At 43.7% G+C, this 24,304-nt stretch overlaps 1 protein-coding gene across 1 annotated transcript; it reads left to right on the top strand.

Moving 5' to 3' along the window:
- On the top strand, nt 1-24,099 carry LOC101599502 (schlafen family member 13). The gene is made up of 7 exons (XM_045159479.1): nt 1-131; nt 1,718-1,860; nt 2,762-2,862; nt 4,413-5,488; nt 19,735-19,884; nt 21,557-22,280; nt 22,445-24,099. Exons 3-7 carry the CDS (start codon nt 2,840-2,842, stop codon nt 23,217-23,219), a joined length of 2,748 nt encoding a protein of 915 aa, XP_045015414.1. The 5' UTR covers nt 1-131; nt 1,718-1,860; nt 2,762-2,839; the 3' UTR covers nt 23,220-24,099.
- Nucleotides 24,100-24,304: the final 205 nt, after the last annotated feature.

The raw sequence follows: 24,304 nt of genomic DNA, 5'->3' as shown, positions 1-24,304 counted from the left end.
AGAGATTTCTGTTGGCCCACGGTCTGCGCGGGCTTTAGTGGGGTGGAGCCAACCAGTGGGTATAAAAGACACGGCCTTGGCGCTGCCAGCAAACTGCCCACGACTGGGAGCGCAGCGCGCCGACTGAGAGGGTAAGTGAGGCAGGTCCCCGCCCTCCTGCGCTGGGTCCTCGGAGCCCCGCTGCCCCGCAGGCCCAGGGTCCAGCCAGATCCCGGATGGGGGCAGAGGACGATCAGAGCAGCCCCGGAGGCAGGTGACGTGTGTGTCACACATCTGGGGTCCCAAATAGTTTGCTCAGGCTTCGCAGCAAATTCCCAAAGGGAGAACTGGCGGACCTGGGGTCGAATGGGGAAAGGGTGGTCCCTGATTGCCCTGGGGTTACCTGTGCTGGGCTCCAGCAGCCCAGGGTAAGAGTACAAACCTGGCACAGAGCCAAGAAATCAAGCCTCAGATCCCAGCTTACAGAAGTTTTGAAATTCTTTAGATGAGACTGAACACCCCCTTGAAATAATCAAGGAGTTTTTGAAGTAATCAGGGAGCTTCAACGCAGAAACAGAATTGTGATTATCTTACCTAAAATTTGTCATCTACAAGAGAGGAGAAATGAGAAAAAAAAAAAAAATCTCTTCCCCCCCCCCCCCCCGCCCAACAAATTCTGTGCAATACGGGGTGCAAGTGGAGAAAAGCCAAGATCTCTGTGGTTCACACAGCCATTCCCACTGTTTAGTTTCTGCCCAGCTAGTCAGTTCCCACCTGTTTGGCTCAGTTCACTAAGCCCATGGCCAGGTTTGCGTATTCTGACTTTTACCTCCAAAGCACCCACATAGGAAGCATAAGCTTGTGCCAGCAATTTCCACAGAGATTGAGGCACTCAAAGAGCATCTTTCTCCTATCTCTTTCACGAACTGTGCTATTTAATCTGGAACCTGTTGCCCAGCAGGGCCCCCTCACCTGTTTCCTGGATTTGGGGGCCTTCTGCCTGTCAAACTGTGGTGTAGGTTTTTTTTTTTTAAGTATTTTTTATTTTATGTATTTGCCAGCTGAGAGAATGAGATGAGAGAGAAAGGAAAGGGACAGGACAGGGGCTCTTGTCACTACAAACAAATTCCAGATGCATGTACTCCTTTCGTGTAGCTGGCTTTATGTGGTTACTGGAAAATCAAACCTGGGCCTTTCAGGCTTTGCAAGCAAGCCCTCTTAACCACTGAGCTATCTCCCCAGCCCTGTGGTATAGTTTTATGTCATGTGACATACTTAAAGACTTTATAAATGTTACCCTATTTACCTCTTCCTAAATTAAAATTGTCACTATTTTGTTTTGACACAAAGAAGTTAAGTAAGTAGCCTCCAAACCACCAAGCTAGGAAATGGCAGAGCAGGGACTTGAACTCAAGGAGAGGGAATCTCAATCCCTAAACTTGGCACGTTTCTCTACATGTCTTTCTTCTAAAAAATGTTTATTTGAGAGTGAAACCCTACCTCAAAAAACAAACAAAAAAACGTGTATCTATTTATTTGAGAAAGAGAGATAGTTGAGTTTGAGGGTGCCGGGTCCTCCTGCCACTGCGGACAAACTCCAGATGCATGTGCCACTTTGTGCATCTGGCTTTACACGGGTGCTGAGGAATTGAACCCACGGCATCCAGCTTTGCAAGGAAGCACCTTTAACCACTGAGCTGTCTCTCCAGCCCTCTCTACATGTCTTTCTGCCTCCTAGACTCTTCAGAGCGGTTGTGGTGGAAGGAGACAGCAAGGAGCTGCGACACTGAGTCGGTGGAAATTCTGGATACATTGACAAGTTTGAGAAAGTCATCCTGGGATCCCAACAGAACCAGGTCCTTTTGTTTGTAGACGTTTTTGGTAAGCTTCTTAACTTCATTTTACCCAAATCCTCAATTTCTTATTAACTATGTGGACTTTTTTTTTTTTTTTTTTTTTTTTTTTTTTGGTTTTTCGAGGAAGGGTCTCACTCTAGTTCAGGCTGACCTGGAATTCACTATGTAGTCTCAGGGTGGCCTTGAACTCATGGTGATCCTCCTACCTCTGCCTCCCAAGTGCTGGGATTAAAGGCGTGCGCCACCACGCCCGGCCCAACTATGTGGACTTTTATTGAGGTTTTAAATTTTATATGGACATATTTCTGTAAGCAGCATTGATTACAACTTTCCTTTGGATCTAAGAGAAGTGAAATAATTTCCTGGGCCTTTTCTGAAGTTTGCCAAAAATATTGAAAGAAATGGGTGTGAGCACCATTTTGGATATAGTGACCAGTCAAGAGCTATAGGGTAATATTGTATTGACATTAAAGCATATATAGGGCAAAAAATTAATTTACATTAAAATCCTTATATATCAGGGCTGGAGATATGGCCCAGCAGCCAAGGCACTTGCAAAGCCTACTGACCCTGGCTTCAATTCCCCAGTACCCACGTAAGCCAGATACACAAAGTGGCACATGCATCTGAAGTTTGTTTGCAGTGGTTAGAGGCCCTGGCACAACCATTCTCTCTCTTTTTTCTGTTTCTCTGTGCTTGCAAATAAATAAATAATGAAATTTTTATCAAAAGGAATATTTTATAAATAACATGGCAAGAATGTTTCAGTGGCCTTGGAATGTAGAAAGTGTGGGAGAAAATAGAAATTCTGATGCAGCATGGAGTTAGCCAAGAGTAAGATTGGGCATGTGCCAGGCTTTATTTTTCTATTAGATCTCTTCCACATGTTCTCCCTGCTCAGTAATCTCTCTTCTTCTCTCACCCAGTCAGCAGCTGCCTTGTCTTCCCAGACTCACCCACACCGACTCAGGAGTAAGGACCCCAATTTCAAGTCTTCCGCTGGAATGAATTTTCATAGCAAGGAAAAGTAAGGCCATGAGAGAACATTTGTACAGATTGTATAGACCCCCAATGATTTCAAAGTGGCTTTTGAATTAACTGATTGCTTTAACTTTCAAATAATATCAGTTTGTTAATTATATTCATCTTTTTAACAAGTTCAGTCTTGATGTTCTATCCAAAGTCCTTTTTATTTTAAAGTGTGCTCTGTTCTTTTCTTTTTCCCTTACTCAGGTCCAGAGAGCTTTGAGCTTTGTCTTCACCCATTAGATCTTTGCAGTCCTCACTCCCTGTTTCTTACATTATCCGTATTTTGGTGGCTTCTATGCTAAGACTCCACCCTTCTCCCACTATCCTTTTAATTTGGGGGTGTGGGAAGATGGTTAATTAAAAATTATATAATTCAAAATTTCTGAAATGTAAAGAAAATAAAATAGCAAAATCTCATGTTCCACCCAGTTCTCAGACTGAGGTTTAATGGACTTGTAATTTTGCCATATTTGAACTCACGCGCTCTTCTCTCTTTCCTTCATATACACACATGAGTTACAAATACAGTTCGACTCCTCTTCATTCTCCAGTCTCATCCCTTTTCTCATGCTTACTGGTCACCTCGGTTAGAACATCACACATTATTATTCACTTTGTGTTCATTCTTTTACCAAACACACACGTACATGTATGTACATAAATGACATATACTTTGGTTTTGGTCTAAATTGTCATACTGTATATACCATTCTATAAAGAAGTTCATTATTAAGCTTTGTGTGTTTTATGTATGCTGATGCATGGCTTACTCTTTTTTATTCATTTTATTTAGTTGAGAGAGAGAATGGTCACATCAGGGCCTTCAGCTGCTGCAAATGAACTACAGACACATGGGCCACCTTGTGCATCTAGCTTACATGGGTCCTGGGGAACCAAACCTGGGTCCTTTGGCTTTGCAGGCAAACGCCTCAACCGCTTTCTTTGTGCTTATGTCTTTTGTTCTCTGTAGCAAACATCTATGTTGTTCTCCAAAATGTCTGCTTCAGACTTTTTCTACTCTGTTACAGTGTGTTTCTCCTCTTGTCTTTGCTCCAAGAGCCTCTTCTCAGTGGATGACTTTATTTCCTAGTTGAAAGACCAAAGAGAAGGAAGGCATCAAGAAGCACTCTCTCAGGCCAGAGAGATGTTAAGGACCCAGGCTCAATTCCCCAGTACCCATGTAAAACCAGATGCACTGGAGTTTGTTTGCAGTGGCTACAGACCCTGGCATGCCCATATTCTCTCTCTCTCTCTCTCAAATAAATAAACAAAATATTAAGGTAATGCACTCTCACCTTTTTTCTACCAGAGTTCTAAAGCTGTCCTCAGCCTTGCCAATACTTCTTCTCTTCATCTTGACCTGAATCACATCCTTTTCCCAACCTGTGTTTTTGTTCTCTCAATAATCCTCAGTAGCTGCTACATCTATCGTTCACAACCATGCTGGGTCTTTCCATCCATGTTAAATATTTTCTATCAAATGGATGAATGAAACGTGTGCACAGAACAATTGATTTCTTAGTAAAAGAAATGCTTGAATTGTTTCAGTTGTAGGATGAACATGTGGCCAAAATCCACCTCCCTGAGCGTGAAACCGTTTAGCACAGACTTGATCATTGATGCAGGAAAAGTGACTCTTGGGGAAGGAAACAGGAAAAAAATGAATTCCTCACAGAGAGAGCAGGAGAGGAAGAAGCTTGCACAGGCTGCATGTGCTCTTCTGAACTCAGGAGGAGGAGTGATTGAAATGGAAATGGCCAACAGGTTTGACCATCCTGTGGAGTTGGGACTGGACTTGGAAAGATCGTTGAGAGAGCTTATTCAATCTGATTTTCAAACTTTCTTTGAGACCAACCAAAAAGGGGGGCACTTTTACATTTTTGTCAAATCCTGGAACTGTGGCCCTTTCCCTGAAGACAGATCTACTAAGCCTCGCATTTGTAGCCTGAGTTCTTCCTTGTTTCAGAGATATGGTACTTCTGTGCATCTCCTGGAATCCAGAGACGCGTTTGATTTTCTGAAGACCAAAATAAGAAATATAAAATGTAGTCTGATTAATGAGGGAGCTCCACCTGCTAAAATGCTCAGAGCTGTGCATCAAAACAGCTCAGAAAGTCATGCTTTCCAGTTGTTCAACAGCGAGAAGCTCGAATATGGTGCTGTCCTGCCTTTTCCTGAATCTGATTTTATAGAGTTTAAACAATTTTCTACGAAAAGCTGCCAAGAATATGTAAAAGATATAATTCCCAAGTACATCTCTGCATTCGCAAACAGTTGCGGAGGCTATCTCTTCATTGGAGTGGAGGATAATAGTAAGAAAGTCATGGGATGCCCAAAAGACAATGGTGACCGGAACTCTTTGGAAAAAGTGATTGCAGAGGCAATTTCCAAGTTGCCCATTGTCCATTTTTCCTCTTCGGAAGCACGGGTGTCCTACAAGACCAATGTCATCGATGTGTTTCGCGAGGGGGAGTTGCATGGCTATCTCTGCGCGATCAAAGTAGAGCCATTCTGCTGTGCCGTGTTCTCAAAAGCTCCCAACTCATGGATGGTGGATGAAAAGAAGGGCGTCTACAGCCTGACCAGTAGGGAATGGGCAGACATGATGACAGATGCTGACCCAGGTAAGAGGGGGAGAGCTCCCCCCTCCTGCGCTTTCTGCCTCTTTACTTGCTTCCTCTGTTCTCTGTAGGTTTGTGCTCCTTGCATCCACTAGAATTGGCTTCCTCTGAATCCTTATACTTTTGGGTTATGGGAAAGTTTGATTATAAAATAACGTCAGGTATTTGTAAATGATGATTTCTCACAAAAGAAACAAAGGAAAAGCTGTGACATAGATTTCTTATTTAAACAAATATTTAAAAATCTGCTGATTGGAATTTGTTGGAGCCTCATAATGATGATGATCTAGTGCCAAAGTTTAGCATGAATGACGCCAATTATGGGCATCAAGAACCAATTCTGGAGTGGTATTTTTTATTAAATTTAGTTGATGTGTGTGGATATAAACCACATAAGTAGAATTTTAAAATAGAGTATTTTAAATTTCAATTCAACTCCAGCAAAAAGCAATTCCAACATAGAAAAAGCATCAACTTGAATGATGAAACCTTATTCAAGATACAAAAGGAGCTGGAAGTGGCAATTACACCTTGCTGAGGCAGGAGGATTGCAAGTTCTAGATAAGCCTGAGCTGCATCTGTCAAAAAAAAAAAAAAGAAGATTGAAGAGAAGCTTTCTGTGTGTGTGTGTGTGTGTGTGTGTGTGTGTATGTATACAGTCTGTATGGTGTGGTGTATTGTGTGTGTGTGCGTGTGTATGTGTATAGCATCTTATGGTGTGGTGCATTGTGTGTGTGAGTGTAGAGGCTGTATGATATGGTATATTGTGTGTGTGTGTGTGTGTGTGTGTGTGTGTGTGTGTATGCCATGCCCAGGCATACTGAGGCCAGAAAATAACCTCAGGAGCCCTTCTGTATCGCTCTTTGTTCATCCACATACTTCCTTGAGACAGGGTCTCTCCCTCAACCTGAAGCTGCCATTTTCAACCCAGGCAATTCTCCAGTCCACTGTCCTCCTGTCTCCCACCAGACTGGGGTTAGAGGTTTGCTTGAGAGACGAGGACACACATGTATTCACCCAGGAAAAGGCTCAGATGACCAATCAAAGAATGATTGCACAAAAGCCACTTGTGGTGAACTGATCACTGATTGGCGTGGGTTACAGGACGCGGTGAGGGTTGCTGACAGGAGCATGGGCGGCTCAGTTACAGCTACATCACCAAAAAGTCCACACAGGGGAAAACTCAGCGAAGCCATGTCTCTGGAAGGCACTGTAGGGCTTGCGGTCAGCTCTGCTGGGCAGGTGGGAGAGTCTCTCCCCAGGCAGTTGTTCACCCTTTTTATAACCTCAGGGAGAGGTCGGTTAAGTTTTAGCTCTCCTAGACTTCAAGACCTCTTGATTCCCGCCTCCTCAGGAGGGAATGTTTGAATTTGGAGAAAATTGCTATATAACAGTGGTGAGTCTGTCCCTCTCCTGTAACCTTGGGAAGTAGTTGTGCGACCTTTTAAGTTTCAGCTTTCCCAGAATTGTTGGATCTCTAGACTCCCTCCTTCCCTCAGGAGAGAAGTGCTACACAGCATTGGTCCGACTCTGTCCTCCAACAGTCGTATACTGTTCCTATAACTTTGGAAAGTCATCATGTGACCTTTTAATATTTAGTCCTGTTAGGATTTTGAAGCATCTACCTACTTGTTTTCATATGGCTTCACTGGTGTGCGTTCCCATCCATAGTACATAAGAGTTTCCCCACATCTTCCCCAGCATTTGTTTCTTTTTTTTTTTTTCTTTAAGAAAATTTTTTTAGGGACAGGCACACCCCACCATGCCCGGTTTTAGAAACTTTTTTAGTTCTGTTTTACTAAAGTCAGAGGTGAGAGGATTCAAACTCAGAACCCAGCCCAGTTCTCCCCTCACCTTGTGGCTGAGTCTGTCTACACTGGGGAAACGTGGTTTCATCCAGCAACACCCACGGAGTCCCTGACTGTGAGGGGTAAAAGTGAGGCTGCCTTATGACTGGGAACTTGATGGACGGCCTCCCCAGCCAGAGGCCCAGCCGGGAGGTTGTGGCCTTCTTCCAGTCCCAAGCCACCTGCTCAGCCAGCGTGCAGCCGGCTGCGAGTGAGGAAGCCCTACTTGGCCCGGCTTCCTGCGAACACGAAGCCCGGGGATGGCTGGGAAAAAAAGAACCAAGACTGCATGGCTCCGAGGAGAGAGAGAGAGTGCAAGAAAATGAATATGGGCATGCCAGGTCCTCTCACCTGCTGTAAAGGAATTCCAGATGCATGCGCCACCTTGTGCAGCTGGCTTATTGGCCACAGAGTATATTCACCTGTGGTTGGGTCTCCAAAGCTTGTGGATGAAATAAGAAATTTCAACCCTGTCTCCTGCGGATCACAAACCTCAAAGAAGGCTATGTGGGCTCGTCCCTGACACTGGGACATGAGTGTTTGCTCACCCTGAAGAGAATTATCCCCATCAACATCTGATGGGGAGGGTATGAAATGGGACCTTGGCCACTGGCCAGCAAACCCCACCCACGGTGGGGGGGGGGGGGCACCAAGAAGGAGCTTCCAGACTGTCAGCCACACACCATGGCCCTTGGGATGCTGTAGGCCTGGCTAGGGGTCAGGGACACACCAGGAATGGGTCTAGATATGTCATATCAACTTCTCTGTCTGGAGAGTTGGGGAAGGGGCAAATATTAATCATCTCTAGGTTCCATGAACTCTTTCCTAGCCAGAGGCCAGGATGAGGGTCCTCAAGTTACCATGGTGACTGAAGCCAAGAGGGGTTTTGTTTGCTTGTTTTTCTTTTTTCCTTTGTATTTTTTTTTGTTTGTTTGTTTCATTTTTCTTTTTTTAAAATATTTTTTTAAATATTTTTATTTATTTATTTATTTGAGAGTGACAGACACAGAGAGAAAGACAGAGAGAGGGAGAGAGAGAGAATGGGCGCGCCAGGGCTTCCAGCCTCTGCAAACGAACTCCAGACGCGTGCGCCCCCTGTGCATCTGGCTAACGTGGGACCTGGGGAACCGAGCCTCGAACCGGGGTCCTTAGGCTTCACAGGCAAGCGCTTAACCGCTAAGCCATCTCTCTAGCCCATGTTTGTTTCATTTTTCAAGATAGAGTCTCACTCTAGTTCAGGCTGACCTGGAATTCACCATGTAGTCTCAGGGTGACCTTGAACTCACAGCGATCCTCCTACCTCTGCCTCCCGAGTGCTGGGATTAAAGGCGTGGGCCACCACGTCTGGGTTTTCCTTTGTATTTTTGATGTAGGATCTCTAGCTCAGGCTGACCTGGAATTCACTCTGTAGTCTCAGGGTGACCTTGAACTCATGATCCTACTACCTCTACCTCTGAAGTGTGCCACCATGCCTGGCTACTTTGTTTCTCGAGACAGGGTCTCACTCTAGCTCAGGCTGACCTGGAATTCACTATGGAGTCTCAGGCTGGCCTCAAACTCATGGCAATCCTCCTATCGCTGCCTCCCAAGTGCTGGGATGAAAGGGATGTACCACCATGTTCAGCTTGCCAAGAGGGTTTTACAGGGAAGACAAGGGCATGTAAATACGTCATTTCTAGCTTTTTTCTACAACTTGGAGTCTATCTAGGAGATTTGAAGTCATGGGGCAGCTTGACATAGTAGCTCACCCTTGGTATCCCAGCTCTTGGAAGTTGAGGCAGGAGGATTATAATTTTGAGGCTGACTTGGGCTACATAGCAAGCCCCTATCTCAAAATAAACAGGAACAAAAGTGAAACAAGGGCTGAAGAGCTGGCCCAGGGTTCAATTCCCCAGTACCCACATGAAACATGATATGCAAAGTTGCTCATGTGTCTGGAGTTTGTTTGCAAGAGGTCCTGGTGTGCCCATACACACTCACTCAGTCTCTCTCTCTCTCTGCTCACAAATAAATACATAAATAAAATATTTTTTAAAATGCCTCTTACCACTGCAAATGAACTCCATATGCACATGCCATTTTGTGTGTCTTGCTCTGAGTGGGCACTGGAGAATCAAACCTGGGCTATAGGCTTTGCCATCAAGTGCCTTTAATCACTGAGCCATCTCCCAGCCCTCTTCTGCCCTTTCTTATTTGAGCTTGACTCTCTTACCCATCCCAGATCTTGCTATTTTTTCAGGAGCTCCAATAATTCTTGGGTCTCTGCTTCCCTATGGGCTGGGTTTACAGATGCCAAGCTGTTTCTGTGGGTCCTGGGAATAATTCTAGTGGTCTCTCAGGCCTTCCTCAGACCCTCATGCTTGTGTAGGAAGCGTTCTTGACCACTGAACCATCGCTCCAGTTCTATAAGAAAATTTTATTGAGACTTAGAAATTGCTCATTTCTGGAATATTCTATATAATATTTTCAGACTGTTATTAACTCCAAGTAGCTGAATCCCCAGAAAGTGAACCTCAACAGAAGGGAGGAGTACTGTAGTTTAAACACATTTCCAGAAGCACGCTGTCCCCATCAACAGTTTCACCTCATTGCCCTCCTGCCACCCCAGCTGCATCGATAAGCTTCCTGTATGTGGATTGCCTGCTCCGGTTTTCCTATCAATAGGATCACACTATGAGCCTCTGTGTTGGTTCCTATCACTCAGTGTCATATTTTCAAGTTTCATCCACATTGTGGCAGGGGTTAGAGCTTCATTCCTACCAGACATGAGAATACAGTACTATCATTGCAGTCAGGACACAGAGGCAGGAGGATTGCTATGAATTTGAGGCAAGCCTGGGCTACAGAGTAAAGCCCTGTCTCTAGCTGGGTGTGGTGGCACACACCTTTAATCCAGCACTAGGAAGGCAGAGGTAGGAGGATCGCCATGAATTTGAGGCCACCTTGAGACTATATAGTGAATTCTAGGTCAGCCTGAGCTACAGTGAGACCTTATCTTGAAAAATCAGAAAAGAAGAAAGAAAGAAAGAAAGAAAGAAAGAAAGAAAGAAAGAAAGAAAGAAAGAAGGAAGGAAGGAAGGAAAGAAAGGAAAAAAGAAGGGCCAGAGAGATGGCTTAGCAGTTAAGTTGCTTGCCTGGAAAGCCAAAGGACCAGGTTTGATCCCCCAGGACCTAAGCCAGGTGCACAAGGTGGCACATGCGTTCTGGAGTTTGTTTGCAGTGACTGGAGGTCCTGGCTCACCCATTCTCTGTCTGTCGGTCTCTCTCTCTCAAATAAATAAATAAAAAGAAAAGTAAAAAAAAAAAAATTAGGGCTGGAGAGATGGATTAGCAGTTAAGGTGCTTACCTGCAAAGCCTAATGACCTGAGTTCAATTCTCCAGTTTCCACATAACGCCAGATGCACAAAGTGGTGCATATATCTAGAGTTTGTTTGCAGTGGTGGAGGTGCTGGTGCACCGATTCTGTCTGTCTCTCTTCTCTATCTCTGTCTGCTTGCAAATAAATTAAAATTTTTAAAGTTTTTTAAACTGGGTGTGGGAGTGCACATCATTAATCCCAGTACTTAGGAGGCTGAGGTAAGAGTGAGTTGGAGGCCAGCTTAGGATACAGAGTGCATTCCAGGTCAATCCGGGCTACAGCAAGACCCTGCTTAAAACAAAAAACAAAAAACAAACCCTGAGATCTAAAGAGATGGATTATCAGTTAAGGCACTTGCCTAAGAAGCCTAAGGACTCAAGTTTGACTCCTTAGCACCCATGTAAGCCAGATACATATGGTGGCACATGCATCCAGAGTTCATTTGAGGTGGCTAGAGGGCCTGGTGTGCCCATTCTCTCTTTCTCATAAGTAAATTAATTAATAAAAACAAAATATTTTTAAAGCATGTGTATGTGTGTTGAATGTACATGTATGTGCTGGTGTGGCACCCCATGCACTCACCAGTGTCACCCTGTGGGTTCACCCATGCTAGCCAGAATATCCTAGGTCCCTCTGCATCATTCACATGCCCGATTTTTCCTTGTGATGGAGTCTCTTGCTAATTCTGGAGTTTGCTGTTTGGGAGACGCAGAAATTTTCCAGTCTCCACTCCCCATGGAACTGGGTTTACAGGTGTGTATGGCCATGCCCAGCTGCTTATATGGGTTCTAGAGATTTGAACTCCGGTGTTTTTTTTTTTTTTTTTTTTTTGGTTTTATTAGGTAGAGTTTCGCTCTAGTCCAGGCTGACCTGGAAATCACTATGTAGTCTCCGGGTGGCCTCGAACTCATGGTGATCCTCCTATCTCAGCCTCCCGAGTGCTGGGATTAAAGGCGTGCGCCACCACGCCTGGCTAAAATTTACTTTTAAGTTAGCATACAGAGTAATAGATTTCCTTATCCCATTTTCATATCATAATTTTTTTTTTACCCATTGAGTTTAATTAGGATTGCTTGCATGGGCTTGGAGGACAATTTAACAGTGGCTACACCACTGAGGAAAAATGACTCCTCCTTCACCCAGTAACGGTTAACTGCCAATAGCTCCTCAGAACGGGCTGGGCCCTCACAAACCCCTTCCCATCCATGATGGAATATTTTTGGGCTTAGTCTTGTGTAGTTAACCACATCGGATCTCCGTTTCTGATCTCCATTTCCTAGCTAGGTAATTCTGGTTTCTAACCACCTTGTACCAAAGAAAAACAGTGATATAAATTCTGTAATTCATAAAAAGCAATTGTGGGACTTCCGGTTAAGATGGCAGCGTAGGTACCACGCCAAAGCAGCCTAGGGGGGAAAAAGACCAAAAAAACTCAGCAAAATACACACTTTTACTAAAAAGTGAGGTGTATAGGAAATTGAGGCGGCAGCGGAGAAGTAGAAGAGTTCCAGAGCATCCAGAGCCTGCACAGGCGGGAACAGCGGCTCCGGGGCGGCTTGGCCACCCGCCGCAGCCGCGGAGCGGCAGAAAGCCGCCGGACTCTCGGCTCGAGCCGCAGGACAAGCCAGGTGTGGGATTTTCCCCTCACACCGCGCTCTCCGCAACTCAGGAAACGTGAGGGGAGAGCGGCAGCGAGCAACGGAGGGAAGAGCAGACCGCGAGGTAGAAGCACACGTGGAACAGCGATACAACCAGAGCAGCGGCGGCTCCCTCCCCTCCCCCACCACCTAAACCCAGCTCCAGCGAACACAGCAGCGGCCCGGGACCCGGCCACGCCAACTTGGGCTGACAGTGGGACCCAAGCAGGAGCAGAGTTTGGCAGCAACTTCAGCGGCTCCAGCACCGGTACCAGCGGCCCCAGCAGCAGCGGACCCAGGAGCGGCAGCGGCGACAGATCCCGCAGCAGCGGCTTCGGGGGGAGCAGCGGCGGTGGACACGGCAGCGGCAGCTTCAGCAGCGGTGGTGGCTCTGGTGGTGGCAGCTACAGCAGCAGCAGAGGCAGCAGCAGCGGCTCAGTTTGCCCCATAGGAAAAGCAAGTGCCCAGCTCCAGAAATCAGAACAGCAGCCCGACGACCCAGGCAGCAACTTGACTGAGACCACAATCACCCAAGGTAACTGGGATTGCACCAGGGAAGGGTCTCACTTGGTCACAAGCTGACTTGGATACCTCAACAGACCAGAAATCTAAACCTCTTTGTTGATAGAGGATCTGGTCATTATAATAACTACTCTTGCCTACATACTCGGGGCTGTTTTTGATTGAATGTGTACAGTGTTTAGTTAAATTTTAGAATCTACCAGTATATTATTCCACTCAGCCTGCTTGAATACTCCTATACCAGGGAAACTCAACCCCTAAGAACATCTTTGTAGATACTCTGAGAGTCTTAAGAGCCACACCTAATACCTTAAGGTCCTACCCTGAAAATATATTACATCAAATCAATTGATACAGCTAAGAATACACAGCTAGCTAGAAAATCCAAGCATTAACTTAATCCAAGATGCAAAAATATATACATTATAACACAAGAAACACTAAAAAGCAAGACGATATAAATCCACCTAAAAGTATTAATGCATCAGAAATGTCCTCCAGTGAGAACGAGTTAGAGGAAATGCCTGAGAAAGAGTTCAAAAGAATAATTATAAATATGTTCAAAGAGGTCAAAGAACACATGAAAACAATCAAAGAAGAAATCAAAGAGGAAATCAAAGAGGAAATCAAAGGAATCAAAGAAGAGGCAGGACACCAATTTAATGAAATAAAGAAGGCAATACAAGACATAAATAGGGAAATAGAAATAATAAAGAAAAACCAGTCAGAATTACTAGCAATGAAGAACACAGTTAATGAAATAAAAAACTCTGTAGAAAATCTCACCAGTAGGATAGATGAGGGAGAGGACAGAATATCTAAGCTAGAAGATCAGGTGGCAGACCTAATGCAGTCCAACAAAGAGAAAGACAAACTTATAGAAAAGTATGAGTGGGAATTTCAAGATATTCGGGACACTATGAAAAGATCCAATATAAGAATTCAGGGCATACTAGAAGGAGAAGAACTCCACTCCAGAGGCATAGTAGGCATCTTCAACAAAATCATAGAGGAAAATTTGCCCCAAATTGGGAAAGAGGTGCCAATACAGATACAGGAAGCCTTTAGAACCCCAGCCAGACAAAACCCAGAAAGAAACTCTCCTCGCCATATTATACTCAAACTTCCAAACACACAAACCAAAGAAAAAATATTGAAAGCAGTTAGAGAGAAAAATCAAGTTACCTACAAAAGCAAGCCCATCAGGATTAGAGCAGATTATTCAACACAAACTTTTAAAGCCAGAAGGGCTTGGAGTGATATATTCCAAGTTCTGAAAGATAACAACTGTCAACCAAGGTTACTTTATCATGCAAAGTTATCCATCCAAATAGATGGAGAAATAAAGACATTCCATGACAAAAGCAGGTTAAAGGAGTATCTGAAGACAAAACCAGCTCTACAGAAAATACTTGATAGAATCCTCCATGCTGAAGAAAAGGAAAAGCACACATATAAGGAACCTAGAAAAAACCAGCTATACTCAAATACCAGTTAACAGAAGAGAGCACAGGTAGAACAAGTAACACACACACACACACACACAAATGGCAAACATAAATACACACCTTTCAATAATATCTCTTAATATCAACGGTCTCAATGCCCCAACGAAAAGACATAGATTTGCAGACTGGGTTAAAAAGCAGGATCCTACAATTTGTTGTCTCCAAGAAACTCACCTTTCTACAAAGGATAGACATTATCTTAGGGTGAAAGGTTGGAAGACGGTGTTTCAAGCAAATGGGCCTAGAAAACAAGCAGGGGTTGCTATCCTAATATCAGACAGGGTAGACTTTAGTCCGACGTTAGTCAAAAAAGATAAGGAAGGTCACTTTATATTGATTAAGGGCACACTCCAACAGGAGGACATTACAATCCTAAACATATATGCACCTAACATGGGGGCTCCCAAATTCGTCAAACAAACACTATTAGAACTAAGGTCACAGATAACACCAAACACAGTGGTGGTAGGTGACTTTAACACCCCACTCTCATCAATTGACAGGTCATCCAGGGAAAGAATAAACAGAGAGGCATCTGGACTAAATGAGGTCATAGAAGGAATGGACCTAACAGATATATACAGGACATTTCATCCAAAGGCTGCAGAATATACATTCTTTTCAGCAGCACATAGAACATTCTCTAAAATAGACCATATATTAGGACACAAAGCAAATCTTAACAAATTCAGGAAAATTGAAATAATTCCTTGCATTCTATCTGACCACAATGGAATTAAACTACAAATCAGTAGCAAGAAAGGCTATAGAGCATACACAAAATCATGGAAACTAAACAATACACTACTAAATGATGAGTGGGTCAATGAAGAAATCAAAAAGGAAATCAAAAAATTTATAGAGTCAAATGATAATGAGAACACAACATACCAAAATCTCTGGGACACAATGAAGGCAGTTCTAAGAGGTAAATTTATAGCCTTAAGTGCCTATATTAAGAAATTAGAAAGGTCGCAAGTAAACGACCTAATGCTTCGCCTTAAAGCCTTGGAAAAAGAAGAACAAGGCAAACCAAAAAGTAGTAGACGGGAAGAAATAATAAAGATTAGGGCAGAAATTAATGAAATAGAAACAAAAAGAACAATCCAAAGAATTAATGAAACAAAGAGTTGGTTCTTTGAAAGGATAAACAAGATTGATAAACCCTTAGCAAATCTGACCAAAAGAAAGAGAGAAGAGACACAAATTAATAAAATCAGAGATGAACAAGGTAACATCACAACAGATTCCAGAGAAATTCAAAAAATTATAGGGACATACTATAAAAGCATATACTCCACAAAGTATGAAAATCTGAAAGAAATGGATGGTTTCCTTGATCTATATGACCTACCTAAATTAAATCAAAATGAGATTAATCACTTAAATAGACCTATAACAAACATGGAGATCCGAGCAGTTATCAATAATCTCCCAACTAAAAAAAGCCCAGGCCCGGATGGATTCACTGCTGAATTTTACCAGACTTTTAAGGAAGAGCTAACACCATTGCTTCTTAAGCTTTTCCAGGAAATAGAAAAAGAAGGAATCCTACCAAACTCCTTCTATGAGGCCAGCATCACCCTGATACCAAAACCAGGCAAAGATAGAACAAAAAAAAGAAAATTACAGACCAATCTCCCTCATGAACATAGATGCAAAAATTCTCAACAAAATATTGGCAAACAGAATACAAGAGTATATCAAAAAGATCATTCACCCTGACCAAGTAGGCTTTATCCCAGAGATGCAGGGATGGTTCAACATACGCAAATCTATAAATGTAATACATTACATAAATGGGTTGAAGGACAAAAATCACATGATCATCTCATTAGATGCAGAGAAAGCATTTGACAAAATCCAACATCCCTTCATGATAAAAGTCCTACAGAGACTGGGAATAGAAGGAACATATCTCAATATAATAAAGGCTATTTATGACAAGCCTACAGCCAACATATTACTAAATGGGGAAAAACTGGAAGCTTTTCCACTAAAATCAGGAACAAGACAAGGGTGTCCACTGTCTCCACTTCTATTTAATATAGTTTTGGAAGTCTTAGCCATAGCAATAAGGCAAGAGACACATAAAAGGGATACAAATTGGAAAGGAAGAAATCAAGTTATCATTATTTGCAGATGACATGATTCTATACATAAAGGACCCTAAAGACTCTACTAGCAAGCTGTTAGAGCTGATCAAAACCTACAGCAATGTAGCAGGATACAAAATAAATACACAGAAATCAGTAGCCTTCGTATATGCTAACAACAAACACACAGAGGATGAAATCAGAGAATCACTCCCATTCACAATTGCATCAAAAAAAATAAAATACCTTGGAATAAACCTAACCAAGGAAGTAAAGAATCTATACAATGAGAACTTTAAAACACTCAAGCGAGAAATTGCAGAAGACACTAGAAAGTGGAGAAACATCCCTTGTTCCTGGCTTGGAAGAATCAATATCGTGAAAATGGCAATCTTACCTAAAGCAATCTACACATTTAATGCAATCCCTATCAAAATTCCAAAGGCTTTCTTCATGGAAATAGAAAAAACAATCCAAAAATTCATTTGGAATCACAAAAAACCTCGAATATCTAAAATAATACTGAGCAACAAAAAAGAGGCTGGTGGTATCACCATACCTGATTTTAACCTATACTACAGAGCCATAGTAACAAAAACAGCATGGTACTGGCACAAAAACAGACATGTAGATCAGTGGAACAGAATAGAGGACCCAGATGTAAGCCCAAGTAGCTATAGCCACCTGATATTCGATAAAAATGCCAAAAATACTCATTGGAGAAGAGACAGCCTCTTCAGCAAATGGTGTTTTGAAAACTGGATAAATATCTGCAGAAGGATGAAAATAGATTCTTCTCTCTCGCCATGCACAAGAATTAAGTCCAAATGGATTAAAGACCTTAACATCAGACCGGAAACTTTGAAACTGCTAGAGGAAAAAGTAGGGGAAACCCTTCAACATATTGGTCTTGGCAAAGACTTTCTGAATACAACCCCAATTGCTCAGGCAATAAAACCACAGATTAACCACTGGGACCTAATGAAATTACAAAGATTTTGCACCGCAAAGGACACAGTGAAAAAAGCAAAGAGGCAACCTACAGAATGGGAAAAAATCTTCGCCAGCTATATATCTGATAGAGGATTAATATCTAGGATATACAAAGAACTCAAAAAGTTAACCAATAAGGAATCAAACAAGCCAATCAAAAAATGGGCTAAGGAGCTAAATAGAGAGTTCTCAAAGGAAGAAATACGAATGGCATATAAGCACCTAAAAAAATGTTCTACGTCACTAGTCATCAGGGAAATGCAGATTAAAACTACATTGAGATTCCATCTCACTCCTGTCAGATTGGCCACCATCATGAAAACAAATGATCATAAATGTTGGCGGGGATGTGGAAAAAAAGGAACCCTTCTGCACTGCTGGTGGGAATGCAATCTGGTCCAGCCATTGTGGAAAACAGTGTGGAGGTTCCTAAAGCAGCTAGAGATTGATCTACCATATGACCCAGCTATAGCACTCCTAGGCATATATCCAAAGGACTCATCTCATTTCCTTAGAAGTACATGCTCAACCATGTTTATTGCTGCTCAATTTATAATAGCTGGGAAATGGAACCAGCCTAGATGTCCCTCAACAGATGAGTGGATAATGAAGATGTGGTACATTTATACAATGGAGTTCTACTCAGCGGTAAAGAAAAATGAAGTTATGAAATTTGCAGAAAAATGGATGGACCTGGAAAGTATTATACTAAGTCAGGTAACCCAGGCCCAGAAAGCCAAGCGCCACATGTTCTCTCTCATATGGGGATCCTAGCTACAGATGACTGGGCTTCTGCGTGAGAATGAAAATACTTAGTAGCAGAGGCCAGTAAGTTGAAAAGGAGACATAAAGGGTGGAGAAAGGAAGGGAGGAGGATACTTAATAGGTTGATATTGTATATATGTAATTACAATGATTGTAATGGGGAGGTAATATGATTGAGAATGGAATTTCAAATGGGAAAGTGTGGGGGTGGGGAGGGAGGGAATTACCATGGGATATATTTTATAATCATGGAAAATGTTAATAAAAATTTAAAAAAAAAAAAAAGCAATTGTGGCAAGAAGTACATGCCAGATGCGCACCAGAACTGTCTTCTTTTTAGAAACCTTCCTTCTTTGTATACTTGGTAGCTGTGCTGGCCATAGTTAGCTTTGCAGTCTGTGGGCCAGGCAGGCTTTTGCCCATGCCTTCAAATTCCCCAGTTTGTACATCCTGGAGTAGCTAATGGTCTAACCAGGGCAGGTCTCCTCAGTGCACCAGGAGTGTTAAACATGGCCTTGAGATCTGTACTACAGGCAGACCAGCCTCCAGACTTTCTTTTTTTAAAATTTTTATTTAATATTTTATTTTTATTTATTTATTTTAGAGAGAAAGAAAGATGCAGAGAGAGAGAGAAAGAGTAGGTGCACCAGGGCCTCCAGCTGCTATAAACACATTCCAGACACATCTGCCACCTTGTGCATCTGGCTTATGTGGGTCCTGGAGAATGGAGCCTGGGTCCTTTGGCTTCGCAGGCAAGCACCTTAACCATTGAGCAGTCTCTCCAGCCCTTCCAGACTTTCATACCTCGCTGGAGGCATGCAGCCATGGTGGTGAAGGGCTCCACTGGAGTTTCCCATCTCCTAACAGCCAATGATGACCCTCATGGCACACAGGTGGGTCCAGAAGTTGGGGCCCTGCTGCCACCAGGCTTGTGGCTATTGGTCTCTTCAGTTTTCCTCAGGTTATGAGCTCAGATCCCAGCTACCTGGGGCAGGGCTATCAACCACTGTACCCTATGCTATCTGAACCCAGCATCCTGCCACCTGGACTTCTCAGTGTGTCTGTGTCTGGCCCTTCTCCTCACCAGCATTACCTTCCACCGCTGTCTCCAACCCTGGTACTATGGCAGATTGACCCCAGGATCCCCGACAAGTGATTCTTGTTGTCAGAACACCAGGGTAACTCGATATTTCACAGTGGGTTCCCTATCACGATGGTGCCAGGTCATAGCCCTCCGAGACATGGGGAGTGACAAAATGGACCTCCTCTCCAGTGCTGACTCATAATGCCAGAGGAGTCCTTGTGTCCCCAGAATCCCAAACTGGAGTCAAAGCTTGCAAGATCTGTGGGCTTGACATGTGGGTAGGCCTGCCAGTTTATTTTCACAAGGGCTGCATGCATTAACCCCGTAGGTCAGGCTTCAGATGTCTTTGTGATTTCTCACGCTCTTCCAACCTCTCCCACTTTAAAACAGAGTCTGTTCTTTGTTAACCTGACTCTTCTTGTTCACTGTACCTCACAGGGGCAACGTCTAATCTGCCACCAAACCGCAGTCTGTCTGACACTTTTGAATGTCAGCTGAGCCTGTATGACAGTCCTCCACGCTGCAGACCTGTGTATTCTAGGAAAGGACTGGAACATAAAGCTGATCTCCAACAACATTTATTTCCAGGTACTAGCAGCCAGCTTTTCTATTAGGAGAAAACTATCTTATAACATGTACTTCCTAGGGATGGGGCCTAAACATGCCCATTTGAGCCGGCTTCTCAAAAACTTCTGATGCTTGGCTGGGCCTGGAGCCCACTCATCTAGTGTAACAGCAGGAGTGTTTAGACTATGAACAGAGTGCCATGGTTAACTGCCTCTAGTCAGCTTTTAAAAGTTGGGAGAATTAGATCTATAAAAAGAATACACACATTCACCTGAGATAACAAAGAACAGAGCTAGGATTCATTTCTTTTGAGAGAGCCTAGTAAGAATGAGTCACTAGGCTTCCAGAGGCGGCACACACAAAAAAACTCAAGACCACGAGTAATGCCAGGTAGCCCCGCTCCCTACTGCACAGTTGCTTTATAGCCAGGTTTTACCTAGGAGTTCCCACCAAAGAAAGGGCCTCCATGAGCCAGGCATGCCTTTAATGTCAGGGAGGCAGGAGGATCGCTGTGAGACAAGGCCACCCTGAGACTACATGGTGAAGTCCAGGTCAGCCTGGACTAGAGTGAGACTCTACCTCGAAAAACCAAAAAAAAAAAAAAAAAAAAAAAGGAAAGAAAAGAAAAGAAAGGAAGGAAGGAAGGAGCTCTGAAGGAGTTTCACTTCATACACGTTCCATCACTGAACAAGGTGGCTAATGTGTTATAATTCAAAGTCCTCTTACCCTTCTAGTCATTAGCTTTTTGGAAGGTTTGAAAGCAAGTAAATAAGAAACTGAGCTCTAAGAATATTTGCATACATTTTTTTTTAATGCGAAAGAGCAAGAGAGAGAGGGAGAGTTGGTGTGCCAGGGTCTCCAGCCACTGCAACCCAACTCCAGACACATGTGCCCCCTCGTGCACATGTGCGACCTTGCGCATTTGCATCACTTTGTGTGTCTGGCTTATGTGGGACCTAGAGAGGTGAACATGGGTCCTTAGGTTTTGCAGGTAAGTGCCTTAACCACTAAGCCATCTCTCCAGCTTGCACACATGGTTTTTATTTCCTTAAATAAATTCCATGAGGGTTGGCACACGCTGTAGCATAATGGGGTTCAACATCCTTCTCTGCACCAGGCTTGTAGGGCACTGGTAAAATGAAAGATGCAGCAGAAGGAATTTTTGTTTAATTATATTACATGATAGGAGTTTAAATCTCCTTTTAGAATGAACTATGAGCTGGGTGTGGTGGCGCATGCCTTTAATCCTGGCACTCAGGTGGCTGAAGTAAGAAGATTTCTGTGAGTTCGAGGCCAGCCTAGGCTAAAAGTGAGACCCTACCTCAAAAAAAAAAAAAAAAAAAAAGCAAGGGCTGGAGAGATTGCTTAGCAGTTCAGGCACTTACCTGTGAAGCCTAAGGACCCACATTATACGCTCCAGGTCCCACGTAAGCCAGACGCACAAAGTGAAGCAAGGACACAGGATTGCACACACGCATAATGGGGGGTGCATGCATCTGGAGTTCAATTGCAGTGGCTCGAGGCCCTGGCATGCTAATTCTCTCTCTCTCTCTCACTCACATTAAAAAAAAAAAAAAGCCGGTCTAAAAAGAAAAGCAGGGAAACAAATACCCCACATTATAATGTAATATGTAATTTGTACAAAATAATGCAAGCACATTTTTGAAGTCTTGTCTGTCCATTTCATTCCCAGTGTCACAAGGGTGTTTGATATATACTCCCAAGCCCCTCTGGGAAGAGCTGTCCTCGCAGCATGAGGGACTGAGGGACTTACTAGAGGAACAAATGCGTCCTTGCTCCTGTGGAGTGCTGATCCTCTCTAGAAGCTGGGCTGTGGACCTGGACTTGGAAGAGAAACAGGAGGTCATCTGTGACGCTCTGCTTATTGCACAGAACAGCCCCCCCACCCTCTTCACGGTCCTTGGGGAGCAGGATGGCAGGGATCAGTACTACTGCACCCGCACCGCCTTCACTCTGAAGCAGAAGCTGGTGAACATGGGTGGCTATCCTGGGAAGATACGTGTCACCACCAGGATCCTCTACCTGAGTCCCAAGAGCAGCGCCCAGGCCCAGCAGACATCACGCTGTCCCATAGACTACCCCTCGTCCTATAACCTTGCGGACACCCAGCAAATGGAAGCCTTGCTGCAGGCCCTCGTGATTGTCTTACTCGGCTTCAGATCTTTCTTGAGCGATGAGCTTGGCTGTGAGATTTTAAATCTGCTCACAGCCCAACAGTATGAGATCTTCTCCAAAAACCTCCACAAGACCAAAGAGCTATTTGTCCATGGCTTGCCTGGATCAGGAAAGACGATTATGGCCATGAAAATCATGGAGAAGATCAGGACTATGTTTCCCTGTGAGGCACACAGAATTCTCTACATCTGTGAAAACCAACCTTTGAGGGACTTGATCAGGTAAGCAGTTGATCTGGGTTGAATTTGATCTGCCAAGTCATCTTGATCTTGAGAATTAAACGGTAACATGGTCAGTGACAGCAATGCTGTGTTCTGGGATGTATAGTATGATCATCTTCTCCCTTTATTTAGAGAACCTAAGTGTGTCATTTTCATTGTTACAGTTCACAAAACGTTTGTCATGCCGTGACCCGGAAAACCTTCATGATGCGTAACTTTGAAGAGTTTAAGCACATTGTCATTGATGAAGCCCAGAATTTCCGCACTGAAAATGGGGACTGGTACAAGAAGGCAAAGGCTATCACACAAAGAGAAAAGAATGATCCAGGAATTCTCTGGATCTTTCTGGACTATTTTCAGACCAACCATTTGGATGATAGTGGCCTACCACCTTACTCATGCCAGTATCCAAGAGAAATACTCACAAAGGTGGTCCGCAATGCAGATAAAATAGCCAGCTACCTGCAAAATGTGATGCAGGAAGTTAGAAAAAACCCTCCACCCAACATCTTTCCTGGGTCTCTGGAGCTGTTTCATGAGCCTGAACAGGTTCAGGGTGTTTCAGGTATCTTAGAGATCATGTACTTGAATTTGGAGAAGATGGTGTTCTTTGTAGCAAAGAAGTGCCAGTTGCTATGGAGGAGTGGCTATTCTTCCAGAGATATCGCTGTGCTTTTCAGCACAACAGATGAAATGTACAGATACAAGGATAAGTTCCTAAGAGAAATGAAGAAGAGAAAAGTGTCTCAGGTCAACAATGAATCCAGCTTCACTAACCTCATGTTTGACAGCGTTCGTCGGTTTTCAGGCCTGGAAAGAAATATTGTGTTTGGCATCAATCCGCAAACAGCTGACCCAGCCATTTCCCACAATCTTCTGCTATGTCTGGCTTCCAGGGCCAAGAAACATCTGTATATCCTGTATCTCTCTGAGCCATAGGAAGAGTGATAAAAGTAATATAAAATTCTTATCATGTAGTTTCAGAGAATGAGCGACTAAGCAAAAACCTATGACTGGGGAGGTCTTAAACCCCCCAGGGAAGCTACTACTACTGTTGTCTAGCTAAATGGACATAGCATGCCCACCAAATAGCCCTGTTAGTACTCATACCTATGTCCCTGTATAAATGCTACAATCACTTTTGGTTAGAGAAGCTTCTCTTTTCAGATGGCGGTGGCCACTGCCTGGGGAAACTCAATATTCATCCAAGTGTTGAAAAGTGACAGCGGAACATTCGCTATAGTAAGTGAAACATTTCTATCACACGCTCCGAGGCTCAGGGTCCACTGAAGAAAAGGTGGCAGAAAGAATGTAAGCCAACAGAGCTCCAGTGGCCCAACGGGTTAGTGCACAGTGCTTACACAGAATATAAAAGCCAAAGGATGGAGAAGGTTGCTTTGGAATGCTGTCTTCCAGACACAAAGGGGATGTTGTATTCATGACCTCACAGTGGCTAATGCTGCCCACCCAAGACCTACATCATATGAGGGCAAGAAAAAGAAAGAGAATTGGTACAGCTAGCCAATGACAAGCTCCAGAGTCAGTTAAGGGAAAATCAGGTGGGTAAGTGATGGAGGGGGACACTTGATTTTTTTTTTTTTTTGTACCCGTGACCATACTGCATCAGCACATGCATGTGCATACAACACACACACACCATGCCACACCCACTCTGCACAAAAATAAAAAGAAGAGAGAGAGAGGAAAAAAAAGAGTATCAGCTGGCATTGGCTTCTCCACGGAATGTTCCAAAGTAGAACAGAGCAGAAATATATAACAGAAAAGCCTGGAAAGAAAAAGTGTTTTGGGTTTTGAGCCAGTGCTTTTTTTTTTTTTAATTTTTTTTTAATTTATTTATTTGAGAGCGACAGACACAAAGAGAAAGACAGATAGAGGGAGAGAGAGAGAATGGGCGCGCCAGGGCTTCCAGCCTCTGCAAACGAACTCCAGACACGTGCGCCCCCTTGTGCATCTGGCTAACGTGGGACCTGGGGAACCGAGCCTCGAACCGGGGTCCTTAGGCT

This window comes from Jaculus jaculus, chromosome 9, assembly GCF_020740685.1.
Source record: "Jaculus jaculus isolate mJacJac1 chromosome 9, mJacJac1.mat.Y.cur, whole genome shotgun sequence".
NCBI classification, from domain to species: domain Eukaryota; kingdom Metazoa; phylum Chordata; class Mammalia; order Rodentia; family Dipodidae; genus Jaculus; species Jaculus jaculus.
Note: the sequence above shows the minus strand (reverse complement) of the source record. Positions and strands in the feature narration are given on the sequence as shown.